Source organism: Ramularia collo-cygni (genome assembly GCF_900074925.1).
Source record: "Ramularia collo-cygni strain URUG2 genome assembly, contig: RCC_scaffold16, whole genome shotgun sequence".
Lineage (NCBI taxonomy): Eukaryota > Fungi > Ascomycota > Dothideomycetes > Mycosphaerellales > Mycosphaerellaceae > Ramularia > Ramularia collo-cygni.
The window spans coordinates 448228-470272 of record NW_019716270.1 but is presented as its reverse complement, the minus strand read 5'-3'; the positions used below and the strand labels follow the sequence as shown (position 1 = coordinate 470272).

The 22045-nt window shown below is 52.0% G+C and overlaps 11 protein-coding genes; 5 read left to right on the top strand and 6 right to left on the bottom strand.

The window, feature by feature from the left end:
* Positions 1-120: 120 nt before the first annotated feature.
* On the top strand, positions 121-2091 carry RCC_09061 (related to CUE3 Meiotic induced gene, protein has a CUE domain that binds ubiquitin; the record flags this gene model as incomplete). The annotated part of the gene is made up of 1 exon (XM_023774304.1): positions 121-2091. The coding sequence occupies one exon, from the start codon at positions 121-123 to the stop codon at positions 2089-2091; it is 1971 nt and encodes a 656-aa protein (XP_023630072.1).
* Positions 2092-2371: 280 nt separating this feature from the next.
* On the bottom strand, positions 2372-3397 carry RCC_09060 (related to OTU-like cysteine protease; the record flags this gene model as incomplete). The annotated part of the gene is made up of 1 exon (XM_023774303.1): positions 2372-3397. The coding sequence occupies one exon, from the start codon at positions 3395-3397 to the stop codon at positions 2372-2374; it is 1026 nt and encodes a 341-aa protein (XP_023630071.1).
* Positions 3398-3721: 324 nt separating this feature from the next.
* On the top strand, positions 3722-6295 carry RCC_09059 (related to RSC complex subunit (RSC1); the record flags this gene model as incomplete). Its single annotated transcript, XM_023774302.1, has 1 exon — positions 3722-6295. One exon carries the CDS (start codon positions 3722-3724, stop codon positions 6293-6295), a length of 2574 nt encoding a protein of 857 aa, XP_023630070.1.
* Positions 6296-6990: 695 nt separating this feature from the next.
* RCC_09058 (related to actin cytoskeleton organization and biogenesis) lies at positions 6991-8554 on the top strand (the record flags this gene model as incomplete). XM_023774301.1 has 4 exons in its annotated part: positions 6991-7125; positions 7192-7736; positions 7789-8083; positions 8198-8554. 4 exons carry the CDS (start codon positions 6991-6993, stop codon positions 8552-8554), a joined length of 1332 nt encoding a protein of 443 aa, XP_023630069.1.
* Positions 8555-8925: 371 nt separating this feature from the next.
* Positions 8926-10046, bottom strand: RCC_09057 (related to Putative sterigmatocystin biosynthesis lipase/esterase STCI; the record flags this gene model as incomplete). XM_023774300.1 has 3 exons in its annotated part: positions 8926-9043; positions 9095-9933; positions 9990-10046. 3 exons carry the CDS (start codon positions 10044-10046, stop codon positions 8926-8928), a joined length of 1014 nt encoding a protein of 337 aa, XP_023630068.1.
* Positions 10047-10609: 563 nt separating this feature from the next.
* Positions 10610-12541, bottom strand: RCC_09056 (uncharacterized protein; the record flags this gene model as incomplete). Its single annotated transcript, XM_023774299.1, has 1 exon — positions 10610-12541. One exon carries the CDS (start codon positions 12539-12541, stop codon positions 10610-10612), a length of 1932 nt encoding a protein of 643 aa, XP_023630067.1.
* Positions 12542-13279: 738 nt separating this feature from the next.
* Positions 13280-14520, bottom strand: RCC_09055 (probable calcium/calmodulin dependent protein kinase; the record flags this gene model as incomplete). XM_023774298.1 has 2 exons in its annotated part: positions 13280-14211; positions 14265-14520. The coding sequence occupies 2 exons, from the start codon at positions 14518-14520 to the stop codon at positions 13280-13282; spliced, it is 1188 nt and encodes a 395-aa protein (XP_023630066.1).
* A 1200-nt stretch (positions 14521-15720) lies between these two features.
* Positions 15721-16699, bottom strand: RCC_09054 (uncharacterized protein; the record flags this gene model as incomplete). XM_023774297.1 has 3 exons in its annotated part: positions 15721-15835; positions 15897-16364; positions 16416-16699. The coding sequence occupies 3 exons, from the start codon at positions 16697-16699 to the stop codon at positions 15721-15723; spliced, it is 867 nt and encodes a 288-aa protein (XP_023630065.1).
* Positions 16700-17888: 1189 nt separating this feature from the next.
* On the top strand, positions 17889-19554 carry RCC_09053 (related to ubiquitin-specific protease 22; the record flags this gene model as incomplete). XM_023774296.1 has 2 exons in its annotated part: positions 17889-18213; positions 18266-19554. 2 exons carry the CDS (start codon positions 17889-17891, stop codon positions 19552-19554), a joined length of 1614 nt encoding a protein of 537 aa, XP_023630064.1.
* Positions 19555-19827: 273 nt separating this feature from the next.
* Positions 19828-20772, bottom strand: RCC_09052 (uncharacterized protein; the record flags this gene model as incomplete). Its single annotated transcript, XM_023774295.1, has 1 exon — positions 19828-20772. The coding sequence occupies one exon, from the start codon at positions 20770-20772 to the stop codon at positions 19828-19830; it is 945 nt and encodes a 314-aa protein (XP_023630063.1).
* A 516-nt stretch (positions 20773-21288) lies between these two features.
* Positions 21289-21894, top strand: RCC_09051 (uncharacterized protein; the record flags this gene model as incomplete). The annotated part of the gene is made up of 1 exon (XM_023774294.1): positions 21289-21894. One exon carries the CDS (start codon positions 21289-21291, stop codon positions 21892-21894), a length of 606 nt encoding a protein of 201 aa, XP_023630062.1.
* Positions 21895-22045: the final 151 nt, after the last annotated feature.

Below are 22045 nucleotides of genomic sequence, written 5' to 3'. Positions count from 1 at the left end.
GCCAATGGATAAAAGTACCGTGTGTACCGTATCGATGAGCTAGCTGAGCATCACTCTCCATGAATCATCCCACCTTGGACAAACACAAGGTATTTCGTGCTCCAGCTGCGTGGAGAACCAATGGCAATCCCAGCGTTCGCTCCCCTCCCTCCGGTCAACATTCGTCTGAGCATTGGACCGGAAGAATGGAAAGCATGTCTAGAAGCATGGCTAACTCTTGGGGAATTTACACTACGCCTTCCAAAAGGCACATTCAATTCGGCTGCGAGCGATGAAGGATCTCTACCGGGGTTCCTCACTTCTTTCTACTATGRGCTCGGGAATCTACAGCCATCGGATGCTACTTTCAACGGCCCAGCTGGCATCTCTCTTCGAAAACTCGGCTTTAGACTGGTGTCCAGGATCTTTATCGAATGCGATTCTCCATCACAATCTTTGTTAAGATGGGACTTTTTGTCAAACCTCTGCCATGCACATCTGAGATCATCCGCTCTTCCTCGTCTCATGTCAAGGCTGTGGGAACGCAGGGCAGGAGTCATCACTTCAAACTTGCAGAAGAAGAAAGACACCCTTGTAAAGACACTCGATTCGAAACAGATCGATAGCGAAACGAGCACACTCGCCCAGCTGGGTTGCCTCTCGCACGTATCCTCAGAGATTGGCTCATTCTTCATGACTGGTTCGGACTTCCTGGACTCGATTGTTGGAGTATACAGTCACAGCACCTCCGATGCACAACGGAAAGCTCTATCAACTGTCACCTACTTGTGCTTAGTATCACTTGTCAGAGCTGATGTTTCCAATACATCTCTACTCTCAGACCACCTCTATACCTTGAAGGAACAAGCAGACAAGGGTAGCCATGCATCGTCTCTGCTGGCCGATGTCGTTACCAACACACCTCTCCTGGCAAAGCTACGGCTTTCTATAAGTGCAAAGTCGCCGGACCGACTTTCAAAGCTCTTGGACACTCTCGAGACATATCGATCTCCTAGTATAACTCGCCGCAGGAAGCACAGTCGTCAGAAGCCAGGCGCGGGTAAGGGCAAGGGGAAACAGAACCCAGCCAGTGATCCCGTCAACGTACATCGCATGAGTCTTGTTACGCAAATACAGGATCTCTTTCCAGATCTCGGTGCCGGATTCGTACTAAAACTGCTCGATGAGTATGGCGGTGATGTCGAGCAAGTCACCGCCCATCTCTTGGACGACTCACTCCCACCACACCTCGCTTCGCTTGATCGAGGGGAGGAAGCCATGGTCTATGACACAGACAAGCAAACACAAATCGACCATCTCGAGCCGAGATCTACGCCTCCTCGCCAAGACTCGTTCATACCAGAACGACGAAATGTATTTGACGATGACGAGCTCGACCGTCTAGAATTCGAATCCAGTCGCCTGCATATTGGGAAACAGAACCGACAGGTATCAAGCGGAGACCAGCCCAACAAAGCAGCAATCATGTCCGCTCTAGCAGCTTTTGATTCAGACGATGACGAGCGAGATGACACTTACGACGTGGAAGACGTGGGCGGCACTGTTGACACGGCACATCCGGACGGCGAGCCCGCTCCATCGACGAAGATGACTCGCGAAGAGAACGATGTGGTACTCTTCAACGCATACAAATCCTCACCCGAGCTGTTTGGCAGGACTTTCAACATTCGACGTGGCCAGCCACGTATGGCCCTGAAAGCCGAGACGGGTATGACGGACGAGGCTATCGAGGGCTGGGCTATCATGCTACAGCGTGAACCGAATAGGTTGAAGCGGCTGGAAGCACAGACTGGGACATTTGATGGAAGGCAGACGGAATTGGCTAGTACTTCTTACCGGGAGAGCCCTGGTGGTACAGACGAGGACTCGGACGCGCCACAGAATGGCCGTGGAGGCTTCCGGGGACGAGGGAGGGGGAGAGGCGGTGTAGGGCGTGGAAGAGGGAGAGGTGGAAGTGTTGCTGGGCCTTCTGATGACCCCAACACTGCTAATGCTCAGAGGCGGAAGGAGGCGAGCAAAGGAAGCAGGGCGAATCACAACCGGAGAGATCAGAGAGCGAAGAAGATGGCGAGAGGTGGCTTTCCTGGCTAAAGAGAGGCCACGGCTGGGAAGCGATTCTGGCGCACTCCTTGCTCTGGCGAAGTGCCATTTCTGTGGCGCACGCTGCACGAAACGGTACATACGAACAATCCGTACGATCTCTCACACTTGAAATTTGAAGGAGAGGCCTTCAAAGTATTGAATGGCGGTCCAAGATCAAATGTCGGATTTAGGTCGTGCTTGCGAGAGTATTGGCTGGCTGCTCAGCTCTCAGGAGAACACGTCCACTCCAACGCAGCCTCAACAACCATAGGTCCATCAGCGCCACAACTCAATCGCCCTCGCCAAAATCACCATGCCCAGTAGATTTTGCATGCTGCACTGCCCACTGCTGCCCATTCCCCGACTGCCCACATTGATTACACTTCAAAGCGAATCCATGTGTATCGGTGAAGTAATGCCTCTTCTGCAGCCCTCTGCATAGTTCCACGGCAGCATCGATTGCTCCTCCATCGATCTCCTCTCCGTCCACGCTCATCACCTCGAATACCTTTCGATCAAACTCCGGCCCCGCGCCGCTGAAAGGTGTGACTGCGCACACATCGTAGTGGATTCCTGAGTACACCAAGATGCAACGTGTGGGCTTTCCCTCGTTGAATTTGTCGACTCGACAATCTTGAACGTTGATAGAGCAGATCTCAATGTCGAAGTGCTGTGACAGAATGGAAAGTTCGATACCGCCGCCCCAACTATCCTCAMGTTGGATCCATCGACAGTAGTCTGCAGGTTTCTTCTCGAGCATGCCTTCGGTGTAGAGATCTGGCTGTGATTGAATTGTTTGGGCGACCACGGAACGCAATTCTGTCATGCCATCAAGAGCGGAACCGAGTACTGCGTTGGATAGCGCGCGAAACATGCAGGAGTTATCGTCAGGCATCACGCGTAGGACCATGATCCCGTCAAGAAGAGGCACCGGAACTTCGGGAGGGTCTTCGTCCACATTTGCTCGCTTCTTGGTTGTGAGGTTTAGAGGCCGGTCTGGATATTCTTGTGATGTTGAAGTTGCGGATGGAAGCTTATTGCTTGCCGGGGATACTGAGGGAGCTTGTGGAGCAGCTTTAGGTGTCACGATGAGTTGCTCGCCGTTCAGTTTCTGGGGGAGTTCTGATAGTTTCGTGTGCGGATTGGCGGGCTCTRTGAAAGGTTGAGGTGGATAGCCATGTTTTAGGTCAAAGTCTTGGACTCCAGACTTTTCGGATATTTGACGACGCAGATCACTCCATGTTTCGTTCGAATCGATGCTGAGAGTTGCAACTCCTTGTGGGCCTCTGACTCGAAGGCGAATAGATCCAGCCATGCTGATGAGGAGTGAGTGAGGCGAGTGAAGTAGATATGTATAATCGAGATAAGTTTTGATCAGAATAGAAGTCACAAGAGAATTTGGTCAGCTGATGGAAGAGTGGTGATGTTCGTCGTTCGTAGCAATGTTCAAGGTCTCGTGAGTGAATAGAGAAACGGTGATGTGGTCTCGAGGGAGGCAAGTATGGCATGTCGATCTTCCGTGATCTCCCGAAATTCAGCCACAAGCAAGGGAAGGCGCAAGCGTCGCATCGCGTCTTCCACTCGTCTGCACTGTCGCAACAGCACACCTCCACATTGATTGATCACAAACACCGCGGCCATGCCTCCCGGACGTCCTGTGAAGCATCGCAGCCCGAGCTCGACGCCCATTCCATCCACTGAAGCCGCKTCTGACGGCTTACAAATACCGGCAGCACAATGGGCGRCCATGTCCAAGATGCTGAATGCCATCTACGATTACCGCACCGAGGAAGGATTGGACCCGAGCAAGCTCTTCCACCGCAAGATTAACAAGCGTGTAATGCCAGAGTACTACGATACGATCAAGGAGCCCATGGCGATGTCGGCCATCAAATCCAAGATTAATCAAAAGGCCTACGCACACTTCTCCGACTTTGTGCGCGACTGGGCCCTGATCATATACAATGCCCAAGTGTACAACGTGCCAGACAGTGGCGCCTTCCAGGACTCGCTTATAATCAAAGAGCTGGTCGAGAAGCATCTTCAGACGTTCGTCAAGGATGGTTTAATCACCCAGGAAGTCGCGACGCTACCGCACATCGGTGAGATTCCCACATATGAGCCGCCTGCCAAAGTTGAGGAGCCCGAGGCAGAAATAGAGGAGGAGGATGAGTCGGACGATGAAGGCGAGGAGGACGCAGACGAGGATGACGATGCAGACGAGGACGATGATGGCCGGAAGAAGAAGCGACGCGGGCCACGGGCTTCCACATCCATCGCCAAGCGTGAGGTGGAACATGAGGCGGACGGGAAGCGTCACAGAGGGCGGCCTCCAAAGCTGCTTACCCCTATGGAAGCCCGCATGCAGGCCATTTTGAAGGGTATTCGCAAGCCAAGGAACAAGGCACAGCTCATGATCAAATCCTTTGACCGCCTTCCGGACAAGGCAGCGATGCCAGATTACTATGTTGAGATCAAGCAGCCCATGGCCTATGATCAACTCAAGCGCAAGGTAAAGCGTAAGAAGTATAAAACGTTAGAGGAGTTCATGGCGGATGTGAACCTCATCTTCGACAACGCCAAATCCTACAATCAGGACGAGTCTCAAATCTATCAAGATGCGGTACATTTACAAAAGGAGGCCGCGAAGCTTTACGAAGAAGAAAAGGTCAAGCCCGACGAGTCGTTTGCGGACGATGAAGGCAAGATGCCCCTACCGAATGGCATCCTTCACAATGGCGAGCTTTACAAAGTCGGCGACTGGGTGCATGTGCAAAACCCCAATGATTTGACCAAGCCGATTCCCGCGCAGATATACCGGACCTACAAGGATCCGGCTGGCCAGAGCATGGTCAACGTCTGCTGGTACTACCGTCCCGAGCAGACCATCCATCGCTTCGATAAACACTTTCTACACAATGAAGTCGTCAAGACTGGCCGATACAGGGACCACAGAATCGATGAGATTGAAGGCAAGTGCTTCATCATGTTCTACACGCGATACTTCAAGGGTCGACCCCGCCATATTGCCCAAGGTACTGAGGTATATGTTTGTCAATCACGATACAACGAAACATTGCATCAGTTCAACACCATAAAAACTTGGGCAAGCTGTCTGCCCGATGAGGTGCGCGACAAAGACTACGAAATGGATCTCTTCGAGCAGTCCCGGAAGATGAAGAAATTCATCACGCCGCTTGCGTATCTGTTGAAGGACGACCAAAAGGAGACTGACGAGCTTCCCAAGCCCGAATGGGGAGCAGATCGGGCACCGCCGAAGATYGGAGCGGTTCACAGACGGCCTCGCGGTGAGAAGGATTCACCGCCCCCGGAACCTACACCTCCGCCGCCACCGAAACTGCCTACTCCGCCACCTCGACAAATGGCTCCAACGCCAAGCTATACGCCTGTCGCGCATCAGCAGCAGCAAATTCAGCGTCAGCCTTCGCTCGGCAGCGTGCAAGGCTACACTCCTGCGCGTGCGCAGCAATATGCTGGCCTTCCGGCACCTTCACCGGCACCTCAAAGACCACTATCGCAGAGCACTTATCCGGCAACACCACAGCACGCCCAACCGATACCGCCGAGACCGACACCATCTCAGCAGCCAGCCTTCCCGCCAAGTCACAGTATGGGAGCTGCCCCTGCACACTATGCTCCACGGCCGCACGTGAACTATAGGGATCCACCGACACCCGAGGTGTACACACTGCCTGACGCAGCCAATCTCTCCATTCCGCCCGAGGTTCGTGAACAATATCAGCGAGACGAGTTTGGCCGCGTGCTTTTCTTCACAGCTCCGCCTGTTGGCGTAGACCAGGAAATTGCGACCCGTGGCCACAGTGTCCGTTACCTCGCGAAGAAAGCTCGCCAGCAGGAACTAGTGTCCAAGAAGCGCAAAGAGCGTGAGGATGCTGCGGCTGAGTCTGAGCGTGTTGCGAAGAAAGCTCGTGCTGCAGCTGCGGACAAAATCTCGACCAACGTCGAAAGTCTGAAGCTGAAAGCACTGGAAGCGTTGGACAAGCAGCTTGCTACATCTGTTGCTGGCGAGTTGAGCGACCAGGAACTGGCCCAACTGAGCGAGACCCAGAGATCTATGTTCGAGGCAAACAGACTGAGGGAAGAAAACGCGAAGAGCCGGTCTGCAATGAGGAGCATTCGGTTGGGAAGCACTTTCTTCACCGATGACTGGGATTCTCGTTTGGTGCAATAGAAAGCATCCGGGGGATGTGGAGCTTTGATATTTCTAATGAGTACGATGAGACCAAAGTAGAACTTGACAAGGCTTTGCTTGAATGCAGTACTTCACCGCAGCATCCCTTGGTCTTCGTTCATGATTCTCATCAAGTTCATGGCTCAAGGTATTACCTTAACGCGTTTGCGATCCCAGATCTTTTGCACACGACAATCCAGGTCTGTCTCAGACTGAATACAACGGCTTCTTTCTTCTTCAACTCTTGGGCCTCGTTTACATTGCATGTACAACCTCGCAGCTGTCGCCCTCCAATAAACAGCCGGTCCAGCGGTTTGATATACCAAGAGACTAAGCGAAGGTCCCATGCGCGATGATCGCACGCTTCCGCACGCCACCACAACCTTCCCAAGCACCTCGTGCTTGCTTGTTTCGCTTCCAAGTACAACTCTCCGATCCACGTTTACGTCTTTACGGCAGCAAAGCCTCGTCGTCTGGCCTTGTTTGCTCTCTGCTTTCTTGTTTCACCTCAGCCTCGGTCATCATCATTAGAAAGAGTTCTTGGCCAATAAATCAAAGGCATCACAAGAGACATCAATTTCCCACGTGCTCCCCAACTTCTTCCTTCCTCTTTCTCAAGATTTCACGCCTGCTTCGGTCAGAGGTTCTACCTGCCTCTTGGCTTTGGACTCACGCGCTTCAAGGGAACCGCGAAAATGTCCTTCTTAAAAGATGCTTGGGATCATGGCCGGCGCGCTGCTGTAGACGCCTTAGAAACAGTCGGCATCAATCACTCATCTCCCTGGTCGCCAGAAGTTCCTGACGAGCTGCGATCCTCCATGCCTGATCTCGTAAGTAACTCAACATGGAAGGCTTTCAGCATTCCAGGCAACGCTAACACATGCAACCACGCCCAGTTTGACCGCTTCCCTCTTGTGCTACCATGGACAAAAGCACAACCTGTGGATCCAGCACTTCACACAGTCTGGATCCTTGATAATACAGCCTTTCGCACTCCACAGCCAGACGATCGGCGCTCTGGCCTTTCCGAGCTGAAAAGCACAAAGATTACGCAGCCGTCTCGCGTTGGAGGTAAAAAGAACGAATCTCTTCGTGGCGGAAGCGGCTGGGAAGTCGAATATGTCGTCTGCTATTTTATCAAAAATAGCGGTCGGGATTTGTCGCGCGTGATTTCCCATATTGCACACGAGTTGCAGATTTCTGAAGACGACATTGCGACGAAGCAGCGCATCTCCGATCGCGTCCAGCCTTTTGTTGATACAGTACTTCCGAAGCGGACACTGAGAATCAACATTGCCGATTCGGAAGAGCAAACTTTGGGACCATCTGGCTACTCTGGCATCAGCTCGGACTTGATTCAGTTGCATTTCTATCCTACGGATATGAGACCTTTTCAAAGCTCTCCAGTCGCTGTTCCTCCGCCGTTTGGAGTATCTAGCATGTAAGAAATTTAACGTGCGATCTTGTTGGGTTCGCTCTAACCTGTGTTGTAGCACGATACCAGCCGATGAACGCGGCTGGGGAGTCATCTCGGATATCGACGACACAATCAAGATCACAATGACGCCCTCGCCGCTTGGAATCCTTCACAGCACCTTCATAGTAGAAGACCCGAATCCAGTCCCAGGAATGCCAGAACTTTACGCGCAGCTCGCGAAATTACTGCAAGCGCCTCCCTTTTTCTACCTTTCCGCGTCGCCATACAATCTCTACCCATTTCTCCGCAAGTTCAGAGAGAAGCACTTCCCTCCAGGTACCATCATTCTCCGCGATGCCTCCTGGCAGAATGTAAGATAGTAAAGGGCAGCGGATATACCGCGTAGTTCGAAGGTTTCTCTCGAATTACACCCTATCCCTGTCCACATCGAAAGTGTCTTAGACATCGCTAACCCTTCTACTCAGCTTGGCGGCTTGATCGCTTCGCTCACCAGAGGCACTGAGAATTACAAAGTCGATCGGATTGTCAAGATTCACTCTTGGTTCCCACACCGGAGGATGATCTGTATTGGAGATAGTACGCAAACCGATCCGGAGAGCTACGGCGAAGTTGCAAGGAAGTTCCCTGGATGGATTCGTGCAATTTTCATTCGGAAAGTCACGGGCATTGCGGAGATGAATGAAGAGCAGAAGAACTCGAATGAGCGATTTGAAAACGCTTTCAAGGGGTTGGATCGAGGGCTGTGGCATGTCTTTACTGAGCCTAGAGAGATCTCTGAAAGGGWGCAGGAGTTGGAGAGGAGCGGTGCTGGTGTGGCATGAGAGTTTTCCGGTCAATTCTTCTTATTTTCCATATGCAGTGCGCTTCCAATCAATGTAACGCTTCCTTCGACTAGCTTTGTATATTGACCACACGATCATTTTTGCCTCGTGAGCTGCCGGCACCTTCTCAAACACAATTCGACGATCCCGCTTTGCCAGAGAAATCACTGCCACGAATATGCATGCTATCGCAGCTTGTTTCCCAGTGCGGGATAAGGTTGAATACATTTTGGCAATCTGCCTTCACTTCAGTTCGACGAACCGCTTTAGGAAGCATTGATTCTTGCTAGCGTAGACTTGGCGCTTACAGGATTGTCAGAGCAGATAACGATACCGGACCAAGACCCCTGATCTCGAAAGCGTAGAATCACCTACGCAGTCTCTATCTTCCCCAGAAGCCAGCCAAGACCCTCAAAAGTATCAATGACAGCCAACTTTCCACATTTCAGCATTGGGAAGAAAGCAAAGTGCGCATGTGGCAAGCCGGGCCTATGAAGAATCAGCGACATTCCCCTATAACACGACAGGAGTTGCTTATACCAAACCGTCAACTTGGTCTTCACTCCATGATTTCGAAGCACTTGCTCGTGGATCAAACCGTCGTCACGCAAAGGATCGAGGCCATCAACTTGAAGATATGTAGGCGGCAAACCTTTGTGAGGATTTTGACCATTATAAGGAGAGAACCACTCCGAGTCCGTATCCGGCGCCAGGTGATCCCAGATGGCATCCAAAGCATTGCCATCCAAGACAGGGGCATCTTTATTCTGCTCCCGCGAAAACCATTGATCTCTATATTTTTCCGGAACATTCTCCTTGAATGAGAATAGAAGCGGGACTGAGAGCCAGAGACCCGTCATAGGAGGTGAGATTCCTTCGTCCAAGTACTTTTGTGCAATGACGGCCGTGATGTTCGCGCCAGCGGATACACCTCCCACAATGAAACCTTTGCTGGGGTCTGCGCCGAGAGAGGAAGCGTTGGCTGCGATCCATTGTACGGAATCCCATGCATCGTTCACGCCGGTGGGGAATTTATGTTCTGGCGCAAGACGATAGGAGATATTGACTACGGTGGCGCCGAAGACTTTGGTTAGCTGACGGGCGACGGCGGTCATTTGCCCATTACTGCCGACCACGAATCCACCTCCGAAGATGAGGATGACGAGAGGACTACCGGATGATGGAGGGTTCGTGGGCTTGAAGATTTTCAGCTCACTGTCGAAGCCATCTCGCATGGCGATCTTGGAGAAGCTCTCCTGGACTTCTGGAGGTGGTGGACCTAGAGCTTTGATGTTTTGCTGTTCCGTCTCATGTCTGGTTTTCTTGTGTGCTTCAAAATCCCTCCAGTCTGGTCGTGGGAGTGGAGTTGCTTTGAGGAACTGCAGCACAAGATGATGAGTACTCGTATGTTTGGACTTGGTGGTTCGGACCATACGGCTGCAAACTCCTCATTGGGCTCACTAAGCTTCTTAATGGATTCTATCGTCGACATGGTGGAGACCGAATCTTCGTGCGTCTCGATGAAAGCTTATGTCTGGGATGGAGCTCGCGGTGTTATGGTCGAAGTCTTAAAGGGGAATTGAGCTGGGCGTCTCTGCCTGACATCGAGCCTCGGCTACCGTCCCGAAATATTTGCTGATTCGTCTCATCTGGAGCTACTAAAGAGCAGACTTTACTTCGTACAGTGTGAGCGTCGCCAACATCGGATTGGGTCCACAAGTACGGCCGGTCGGTCGAGACGCGCCTACGAGGCTGTTCAATGACATATGTGCCACGTGCTGTCAAACTCAATCCCGACGGCACTCCGGGCATTGCGTCAAGCTCCAGAATGCTGCATATGCTGCAAAGTCAGAAGACATCAATCATCTTCCATAATGAATCACTCACAGTCCGCGGCTTCGTCATTGAATTCACAACAACCATCAACTAGAATGTATTGTGGCGTTCAGATCGATCAGAACCGCCCAGAGCACGTATGAGATATGATCATTGATCGTTGAAGGACAATAATGGAATGTCGGAACATCTCGATCATTACATGGCATCTTCTACTTTCTAGTTGCCAGTCCACCAGACATAATCGTTAGTTTCCTCAGCCGAGTCCCACACAAGCTCCGAGCTGGTGTTCTCCGGTCTCCCCGGCCACACCTTCGCAGTGCCAATCCAAGCCTCCACGCCCTTGAATGCCGCCTCGGAACCCTCAGCTACATATACACCWAAGCCAGTACTGCATTCCTTGGATGGGTACACTCTTGCACTCAACGCGAAACGGTCGTTGATATAGATCTCCGCGATGGAGCCATCGATAAAGACGTTGAACACGATGTCTTCTTGTGTGCCGTTGACGGTGTAGGGATAGAAGTATCCAGTAATGGTCTGGTTGTTGAACTCGGCGATGTTGCTGCTGTGGAGTCTGTCAACCAGGATGGTGTGGTTGGAGGGCTCGTAGATGATATTGGTGTATTCTTCTCCGTCTGGAGAAGCGTTGATGACGAGTCCGGCGGCACCTGTGGCGGAGGAAAGGGTCGCTTTGAGTTCCATGTRCGCTGAAGCTTGCTTGTGGATTATCGTCGTCGAATCGAACGTTGCTGGGTCCCAGGACATCTTCTTAGAACCAACACGGATACCATCAACGACATCCTCAAGTGGACGGACACCCATTGTGCGAGCTGAGTAAGTGCCATCATCTTGTTGTTCCAAAACAGCAGTCTTCGCCGTCTCGATTTCCTCACTGGCGGTAACGTTTGCAACTTCGTGCACGAAGAGCTCTCTAGGGAGCGAAATAGCGCCCTGGAAGCCCTGCTGTGGGAAGCTGAAGAGTCCAGCGTCACCAACGACATCCTCCCTGACCCATGCGTACTGAACTCTGCGGTTGTGCTTGGTATCATTGAAGCTGGTCAATGCGTACCCACTGCCCCAGYCCGSGACGCCGCCAACTTCAGGTGTGAACTCGGCGCTACCATTTGCTCGACGTGTGACAGAACCTCCATTCCATAGTGACCATTGAAGAGACTGGTGAAACGAGACGTTGCCGCCCTCAGAGCCCATGTTGACATACCAATGAGGCTTTCCCTTGGTATCGTAGAGCGGAAACCAGCCCGATACTTCAAAGTTGAAACCATACGATCCCGTGGACAGAACGGGGCCGACGGAGGTGTTCCCGACTGGTTCCCAAAGGGCGCCCAAGAAAGTCCAGTTGGTGAGATCGGTGGCCGGCGCTGTCCAGAGAGGCATTCGCGGACCAACTCCTTTAATACCAGATCCAAAGACGGCATAGTAGTGAGGTTCGCTGACTTCCAGGATAGCATCAAGTTCTGGCGATGCCTCCAGGAATGGATCGCGGAAACCAGTGATGTTCCAGCTCATTGGTGCATCATTCGCGCTGGTGGAGATCACCGGGTTGTTCTCGTATTCCTCCCAGGTCTCACCACCGTCTTTACTGAGGGCCAGACTCTGTGTCTCGGTGTCTTGGAGGTATGGTAAAGCCCAGTTGGWGGGCAGTTTCGATACCGAAGTATAGAAAATCATGAGTGTGCCGTCCTGCTCGCCGTTGATGTTGATAGGCTGCGCAGTTCCGGAGAATACACCCAGGCCTTTGTAGCTTCCGTTACCATTCGGCGATAGAATCAAAGCGTCGTTGCCCCTCCAGCTGCCATGGTCTGTCCAGGTGATCAAATCTTTACTTGTGGCCGATCCCCAGCTGATGTTACCCCAATTGAAGTGGTTTGGATGCCATTGGTAGGACATGTGGTATTCATCGCGGATAGGATCATACATTGCACCACACGGATCGTTCATCCATCCTGCAGGAGCGATATAACGACTGTGAGGTCGCCAGCGTGTGAACAATGTGTTGTTACCGAGAGATCTGACCTCGTCTGCAGTGAGAGAAGCACAGCTCGGCTTCTTCTCGCAATAAGTAGGTGGCAGAGCATGTGTAGCGGGTAGAGTGGCAAGAAATGCCGCTGCTATTGAAAGTGAAATCATCTTGCTCTATCGAGTGGTCTTGAGGAAGAGCCGAGTTGCTGGGGCAGTGCATAGCTTTTATACTTGAACAAACCGTCAGACCAGCCTTGGGGACTTGGGACCCGCGTAGAACGCTCCCAGCTAGTCATTCGCCAATGCGATGGCCGAGCTTTGAATCCCAGCATGGCCACGCGAAGCGATGAAGCGTGAACCACAGATAGGTCATGCGGTTTCGGCGTTCGACGGCAAACATCATAAGTCAGACCGTAAGCGAAAACGATCCACTCTCTCCACTGGGGAAAAGCGGGATGGCCCCATTTTGGACGGGTCGCAGCCAATCACAGCTCAGTATCGCTTGGCCACAGTCTGGGCCTCAGACTACCAAACGGGCTGTGTCCAAAAGACTTGTTAGGCGGCGGCTTCACATCGGTGGGYAATTGCATGGAAAGCGCCCAGGGGGCAACTCGCTTGGCCCTACGATGCGGTGAAAGTTTCTGGGGTAACTCACTCACTCGCATTGATTCGGGCCTATCCAATGCTAAGCATTGCTCTGTGGCTGAAGGATTCATCAAGGCRGGCATTGTCCTAGTGGCGAAGTGCATTCCATGACTGAATCTGACTTGAATATCTCTGATCTGGACTCCAGATCAGCACGACGAGAACCACAATCGCGGCGCGTGGGAAGATTGCACGAAAGGTGAGACTCCTCTCTATTTCATCATACATTTGACCGTCACTTCGTTTCTGATGGCCCGCTGACTATGCGGGCTGTTGTTGGGCCTTATTTTGCCACAAGCCGGCGATTGTCTGCTGCGTTCGCCGTTGCTGCTCCTCGATTTGTTCCTGCGTCTGTCCTTTTGCATTACCTCGCGGGTCCATGGAGTCAGCGGCGCGCACAGTTGAGTTTGAGCCAGAAGCGTCATCCATATCGACATCCTCATCCTTTGGTTTGACCCGCTCGGGGTTCAGTGAAGACGCGCCATCCATCATGCCCATACCTCCCGCTCGGAGCTGATTTATAGCTCGAACAGTGTCGATGGCTTTGTGGAGAGTGCGCCGTGCATTGAAGTTCTTCTTGACGGTGGGCAACAGATCTTCTCCGCCACGATCACTCTCGGGTCCTGCTATCCATTGGTGTGTGAGGGCCTCATGTGCCGTCATGCGCTGGGTGGGATCAATGGTCAGGCAGCGTTTAATAAACTGCCGAGCCGTGACACTGACTCCACGCCAGTACTCCAACGGGGTGAAACTGTAGTCTGCGACCAAGATGGCCTGCATCTCCTCCAAATTACTATCTCGGTCGAAAGGGGTATATCCGCAAAGTAAGAAATATGTTATCACGCCAATCGCCCACACATCCACGGGCTTGCCGTGTCCGCTTTTCTTGAAAATCTCGGGAGCCATGTAGCCGGKGGTACCGCAGGTGGTGGTCAAAACGTGGAATTGCTCCTCGTCCATGWTTCGGGACAGGCCAAAGTCGGCGATGAGCAGATCGGCATTGTCTTCGGGGGTTCGGAAGAGTAGATTTTCGGGTTTGAGATCACGGTGGACGATACCGTGGTCGTGAAGGTATGCAACGGCGGAAAGCGTTGCACGTATAAGGTCAGCCGCGTCGGATTCGTAGTACGAGCCTTTTCGGCAAATACGATCGAAGAGCTCGCCGCCAAGTGCCAGGTCCGTCACCAAGTAGACTTGAGGAAGGGTCAGCAACGTGTGTTTGGTATACCCAAGCAGGCCGTCTCACGATTATTCATGGTTTCAAAGTAATCGACCAGCGTCAGAATGTTTTGGTGGCCCATCGACACGCGCTTCAGCACGGCGATTTCATTGCGCACCATGTGTTCGCGGCCCGCCATGAGGCGCTTGTTGATGACTTTGGCGGCATAGTAGCGACCCGTGTCGATGTGTACGCATTCCTTGACGACGCTGTAGGAGCCCGCTCCTAGAGTCTTGCCCGTCTTGTAGCGACAAGGCTGCACCTGAGCTTGCGGCGCGGCCATGCTGTGTTCGGTGGGTGGAATTGCGGCCGTTGAATCGCCTGGATTTCGTAGATTGACGGGGAATGGAAACGAGTGGCAGGGGGTGTCGTTCAGAGTGGTGCGCTGGTGTTGTGCCGCTAAAAAAGAGCGATGTGCAGAACTTCTGTTCGTCTCGTCGGTCTGGTCCTCGGGCTGACATGTGCTGGCGCTTGCGCGGCGGGGCTGGCGATCTCTTTGGGATTCTATCGAATGGTTTGACAAGCTTCCTTGTTCTGATCCCTCCTTATCTTGACGATAGTGTTCATCGACGTGTGAGCCTAACTTACCTTACAGGATCCGACTATGCACTTGAGGTCATCAAGGCGGCGGACTGCCTCGTTCTTTCCTCGGATCCTCGCACCGTCATCGTGCCCGAGACTTTCTTGCCCAATCTGGTCACTCCCAGTTCGGTGATTTCCAATGGGACTTCCACGTCAACGATTCCGCATCTCCGCGATGTTAACCGCCCACGTGTTTAACCGCCCTTCACCTGCATATGCAGATGTTTCTGCATGGAGGCTATACCACACCTATTCCTAGAGCGCTTACGATGCATTCATGGTCGAGTCGATGCATGAATCGTCTTCGTCAGATGCTGATCTCCTACGCTGCCTCTCCATCATACATGGTCTCCTATTCTCATTACTTTTTAGTCTTCCAGGGCGACATTGCGAACGTGTTCTACCTGTTTCAATCTGCACACTAAATGAGACATGGTGTTCCGATCGCCACACCTACACGTGATTGAGTCAATTCACTCCAAATGCTTCACTCACACCAATAAGAAACTTMCACTTATTCCTCATCTTCCATGCTTGCTTGTCTGTTTTGCGATGCTGTATGCTGCTTGATCACAAGAAAGCTCTCCGAGAGCATTATTTTTTCTTGGAAAGAAAGAGAATGGGCAATTGGGCAAGATTCCGTTCACTCGATGTAGTAACTAGCTTTTTACACTATGAGTCGAACTCTCATACCGAACATTGTTGAGGCGAAGTTATTGACAATTCGGCTGGATGAGATCGATTCGTTTACGATGCTTCGCTCGCAATCATTAAATAATTCATCATATCTTGTATACATTTGGTAGATTGGGTACCAGGGGCTGACGCGATCTCCCAAATATCTTCTCACATTCGTTCTGCTAACAGAGTGTTCCTCTGTTTCGAACTATTGATTACATTCTTAAACCAATGGCTTCTTCGTAAGCTGGAACAGAACGTTCAACATAGAGCTGGTAGCAGCGAGGTGGCCCAGTGATCGAGGAGCATCTACGTTCATGACGTATGCTGGGAAGAATCTAGTGGAGCAAGATTAGCGATTGCTAGCTACGTAGGTATGCGCATTGAGATCAAACTTACACAAGGACCTTGGCGATAACGTGCAGACCAAGCAAGTTGATGATGTGCTGATCACCAGGAGCGATAGCCTGGGCAAGAGCGGCTGCGATGGCCCAGCCTGGGAAGTGCTCAATCAGCTGGTGATGAGCACTGTAAAGACGAAGAGGCAATCCAGTCAGGTTGTTGATATTCGCACGTGGGTGCTTGTTGTCATATGGCTGTGGGTTTCCAGCTGCCTGACCTGCGACAGATGTAGCTCCAGAGATGGCAAATGTCACGGATGCGTAGAGAGCCGCCAGAGCAGCAATTTTACCGCCTTGTGCAACGGAGCTTGATGCACCAGCAGATGCGAAGAGTCCGACACCACCAATAAGACCGTTGATGACCTTCTCGAGAAGACCACCTGGCTGGGTAATCCAGCTTGTCACCGGGATCGCGGCGAGGAAAACAGGACCAGCTGCTGCCATGGCGAAGCCCTTGGAGTTGTATCTGATATGGTCAGCATGATGCTCTCTCAATCACCAGTGAGGTTCTACATACACTCCATCGTTTGCCAATGCTCTATCCGCTGAGGCTTTTGCGTCCTTCGCAACGTCCTGTGCGTCCCTGGCGACATTCTTCGCGGTGCCCTTTGCGTCGCTGGCGACGTCCCTCGCAGTGTCCTGTGCGTCTCTTGCAGCACCCTTTGCGTCCCGGGCAACGTTGTTCACAGCACCCTTTGCATCCCGGGCAACGCTGTTCGCGGTGTCCTGCGCATCTCTCGCAACGTCTCTCGCAGCATTCTTCGCCTGCTCGGCGTTTCTTGAGAAGTCTCTGTCGGCCATGTTGTGTGTTTTAGATGTGTGATTTTCGGAAGTATGTAGAAAATCGAGTTGTCCGAGGGAGTTGTGTTCTTTCGAAGTTTTATGAAAGGAATCCGAATAAGCCACCTACCTATGACGGGAACTCATCATCATAACTACACATTCCTCGGTTCCCACCTCCTACGTGGTGAGATCAAGTTCCCCGCTCGTCACGCGAACTCAAATATGTCACGGGGAAGAGGACTGGGTGGGAGTGAAAGTTGAGCTCAGAACCTGGAAGCTTGTTCGGCAACGTCAATGACGCAGTTGCGTGGAAGATTGCCAGGACAATCAGGGTTAGGGTTGGTGTAACTATTCTCGATCGACCTTTTGCTAACATTGCATCGAGAGACACATTCGATGCATTCTATTTTATTGGTAACAAATCAGAAGCAATGCTTGCTTGTCTACGGTACTTTCAATGGGTGGAWCTTGACGTGACGCACGTTCCAATGTAGCATATAATATCCAAAGGAAAGTGAATCACAGGCGTCGAATATGTCTGATTGCAACACACAACAAGGGCCAGACTCGTCAATTCATGAGAACCGCTTGCCGTCGTTGCTAGAGGCAAACTACCTTATCCCGAAGAAAACATGCTGATTGTTCCATGGTCCTCACAAGCCCATGCTCGATCTGTTGCTCGTCCCTGCAAATCTCAACTTCCCTCATAGTTAGCTGCACCTTTCGCCTGTCCCAAATCGTACACAATCCAGAGCTGATGCGGCAGCTTTCAATTGACCACCACCATCTCATACAGATCCCTCCAACCCGGCTCTTCAAACACGACAAGTTTAAGAGCCACCCCTTAGGCTCCTTCATCGGAATCGACCAAACTGCTGCTTGACTCCTCAATGCGATCATACAGACGCCCTGTCAGATATACGCGGAATGCCATAATTTCGGTGTGTAACAGCATATCCAGGTTGATATAGCGATTTTGCATGTGAAGAAAGTGATCGACAGGTCACAGCTCAATCGGTCCAAAGTGTGGGGAAGTGAAGCTAGTCTATAATTACCCGGCCTTGCGCGAACGTGAGCGCATCTCAAGACACAGGCCAGCGTGAAACAAGAGGAGTGTGAGAGGTATTCATTGTTGGCGGTTTGCAGGCAGACTGGCCATGGTAATCACACCACACCACACCGCGGTTCCAGATCCGCGATAGCAAGCATGGCATCGACGACGAACGCAACGTCGACCCCCACGCACGATGCGCCGAAACCCATCAAGAAGGCCAACAGCAAGCCCACCCCAGCGCCGGTACAGACCGTATTCGGCTGTACCCATATCAAGAATCTGTTGAGCAATGCGCGCCCGCAAGCTACCGAAGGTTACACCAAGATCATCGGCACACTACAAAAGGAGGGAAGCCTGGCCGACCGGATATACAAGAGCGCTGGAGGCCCGGCGGCTTGCAACCATGTCACATATCTCTGTCTGCAGTGTCCCAACGTGTCTGCATCACGGGACAAGCACAATCCGAATCACAAGTTCTGTAGGTAGTACCTGTAGGGAGTTGTAGCGGCAAGTGCTGATTGATCCCTTAGCTGTCGAATCCACAAACGGGTTCCTCTATTGTACAGACTGCAAGGACTTTGTCTACGACCCGACGTTCGAGGAGATCAGGGCCCCCAACCTCAAGAAGCGCAAATACTCGGCGCCGGTCGCGGAAGGAGACAAGAAGCTGGTGGCCAACAACGCGGCAGCGACGCCATGCTCCGCCACGGGATTGCGAGGGCTATATAATATGGGCCAAACATGCTTTATGTCTGTCATTGTGCAGTCGCTCATACACAACCCGCTGATTCGGACCTTCTACCTCGCCGAAGGACACCGGTCTACGRAGTGTGAGCGCGATGCCTGCACGTCTTGTGCTCTGGACGACATGTTTACAGATTTTTACTCACAAGACAAACACGAGGGCTACGGCGCAGTACACATGCTGCAGGGTTGCTGGAAAGGCGGTGGGGGCCTGGCAGGTTATAGTCAGCAGGACGCCCACGAATTCTTCGGCTTCATACTCAACAGCTTGCACGAAGCAAATACGGAGGAGGAAGAGAAGCCGGCGAAACCCAACGACGCAAAAGACTGCGAATGTATAGTCCACCAGGTATTTGGTGGCTTACTGCGAAGTACAGTCACCTGCAGTACGTGCAAGAACACGACCACTGCCCTGGATCCGGTCATGGACCTCAGCCTGGACGTGAAGAATGCCGGCTTCAGCATTAAGAAGAAGAAGCTCGCTATGATCAACGGCACGCAGACTGTGAAAGAAGCCCTACCGATGGACCTTTCGGAATGTCTCGAACGTTTCACCACCGCCGAGACACTATCCACCGATAGCTACTTCTGTCGAAAGTGCAGTGAGAGCCGAGAGGCAAAGAAGAAACTTACCCTTGCGCGGTTGCCACCAGTCCTACCCATCCACCTCAAACGCTTCTCTCATACTAAGAGTAATTCCCAAAGCAACAAGGTCGACACCAAGGTCCGCTTCCCTTTCACCCTCGATCTCACGCCATACATGTCCTCAGCAGCAGCACCAGCGCAAGTAAAAGCCAAATCACAACCACCAGTGGAAGAAGACCCCGATACTATCGATGTCAAGACCCGCGGCAGCAATGGTATCAGTAAAGACGCATCGCCAATTGAGCCCATCTACGAGCTCTCTTCCGTGGTCGTGCACAAAGGCAAGATCGATAATGGACATTATGTCTCCTATGCAAGACAGGGAGAAGAGTGGTTTCGCTTCGACGACAGTATGGTGGTGCAGGTTGATGAGAAGGAAGTCCTGAACGCGGAGGCTTACATGCTGTTCTATGTGGTGAGGGAGTTTTAGATGTCATAGCAGCGAGGCCGTGCGTGGGACACAGGACGCTGGGCACTTGCTTGCTGTTTTAGATGAAGAGGATGCATGACTCGGCGTTTTGTAGCTGTATCTTACAAGGCGGTGATATTCAATGCTGACATACAATTTGCATGACTATATGTGCTACAATTCCCTCAACTCGTATGCCATAGAAAGTGAACGAAAGTCAAGTGATGCCCAAAATCGTGCAGGCCTACGTTGCGCGTCATGTGTTCGTCAAGTATTCGTTTCGTCGTATGTTCGTCAAGTCTTTCTCGTCATCGCTCGCTCCACAGCCTCCGCATCCTTTCTGCGAGCCTCTCTCTCCACATCCTGACCATTCCAGCCCTCTTTCTCAGTCCGACTTCGAGACCAGATAACCCTTGCGGTCTGCGCGAGGCCAGCACCACAGGACAACGAATATCCTAGATATGCTTGTCGATCTTTTGCCTTCTCAGGACTATGCGTGTGAGAGTGATCCAGAGAGATGGTCTTTAACCCAATCAAAGTCTTWTTCGCTTCCTGAACCATTCCGACCGTCCAATAGCTCAGCTGCACACTGCTTATGGCCGCGACTTGCTGCGGGGCAAGATAATCTGCAAACTTTCTAACAACGTCCAGGTCGCTGAAGCTGAAGGTAGTGCTGCTGTATGGGAATAGGGAAGCCTCGAGATATACCTGCCGACAAACTAGCAAGAGGCTCAGGTCCATATTCGTTCCGGGATGGAGTTTCCTCAAGCCTCCACTTGCAGGTAAACCGGATTCGTTCACCATGTTGGTAAAGTGCTTGCATTTACGACCCACCCTCCTGTATGCACGACATTCCTTGTCGCATTGGGGGTTGGGTACAGAGTGGAGATAGTCATTGTCCTCGAAGTCGCTTAGGAGGTCGAGACAGCGCTTATGGCGAGTATAGTATGACCGCAGAATCAGGTCAGCTCGCTCATGGGACAGCTGTCGGGCTTCGACTTCGACAGCGGGTAGCTGGCTTAACTCGTAGGCTTCATCTTCGATGGAGGGATCGGAACATAGCGTATGGCAGACCTTGACATATGCGGCCTTGTTGATGCCTTCTAAACGCCGAAGAAAGGCATTATGATCGATTCGACCGGTGATGTGAACGACTCTACTCGGGAAGAGAAGTTCATATATGATGAGTCTGATCTCCTTGGGTAGACGAAGGAATGGGCTCTGTATTTCAGTCTCCATGGTTGACGGGAGAGAATAATATTGTGCTGGTCAGGGCGTCATGGAGACATTAAAGTGAAKGGAGGGGGGGAAAGTGACCGAACTCGGAGTAGAACAGAGCGGGGCTGAAGGTTTGATTGCTGGGCGGCTTCCATTCTTGACGGAGTGCTGTTCCCTTCATCACCATGCCAACCATTGAGATGCTCCGTATGCAGAGCAAGATAGACATGAGCCTGGTTGTGTGTGTGAAGAAGTTGGGCGAGCCCAGATGGGAGCGGAGTCCACGGAATCCACGGACTGCGCATCCTTGATCTGACTCCACCTCTTCAAACCCGCTAGAATACGGCGGAGGATCGCACTCCAGGTTTTCAAGCGCGATTAATGACTCCAAGGTCGTTACCTTCTGCTTCCTTTATAGACCCGAAAATACTCTCACCGGTAGGAGAATCAAGCATGACTCTAAAGTTTCTCCCCCTTCCAAGTTCCGAACTCGCCATATATCGCCATGTAGCCATGGCAGCCTTTCGTCCGGGAATCATGTCTATTGTCTTTCCCAACGGTCCAACACCACAGGATGACGAGCACGCCGTTGCCTCGCTAATMAGGGCCGACAAGAGACACCCTGGACGAACACACGTCTTCAAATGTGTGAACACGGATATCCCGGACGAAGAACCGTTTCACCAAGTAGTTGGTGTATCTTTCTGGAAGATCTTCAAACACGAGCGAAGTGAGGAAGATCTTAAGCGAGAGGAGGAGGAGGAGGAAAGGGACTTGGCTGAGTACGGTCGTCCACCTACCATGATTGTGGACGGAATAGCGGCTTTCCAAAAGACTTATTCGGGCTATCGAAAGAAGCATCTAGGCAATCGGCCGTTCATTCTACTGCATGTGCTTGCTACTCGGGCTGAATTTGCGAGGCAGGGGGTGGGAGCGATGTCGTTGCAGTGGGGAATTGAGAAGTCTGACGAGCTAGGACTGCCGATTTGGTTAGAAGGCTCGCCGCAGGGTGTGGGACTATACAAGAAGTTCGGATTCGAAGTCTTGGATACATTGCCATGGGACGCTCGGGACTATGGCTATCATGAGCCTTTGACGCATCTGTGTATGATGAGGCAGCCTGCCAAAAAGCCGGAAAGATAAATCAATCTCGAAATATTACTAAACACCAGCTCCGGATGCCGGCTTTTACGACCAGTAAGAACCCACAATTGGGTAGAGACACCAGCTCGAGCAGCATCTCCTGCTGACCCAGTCTGGAAGCCATATCAGGAGGTTGWAGTACTCCAACCCG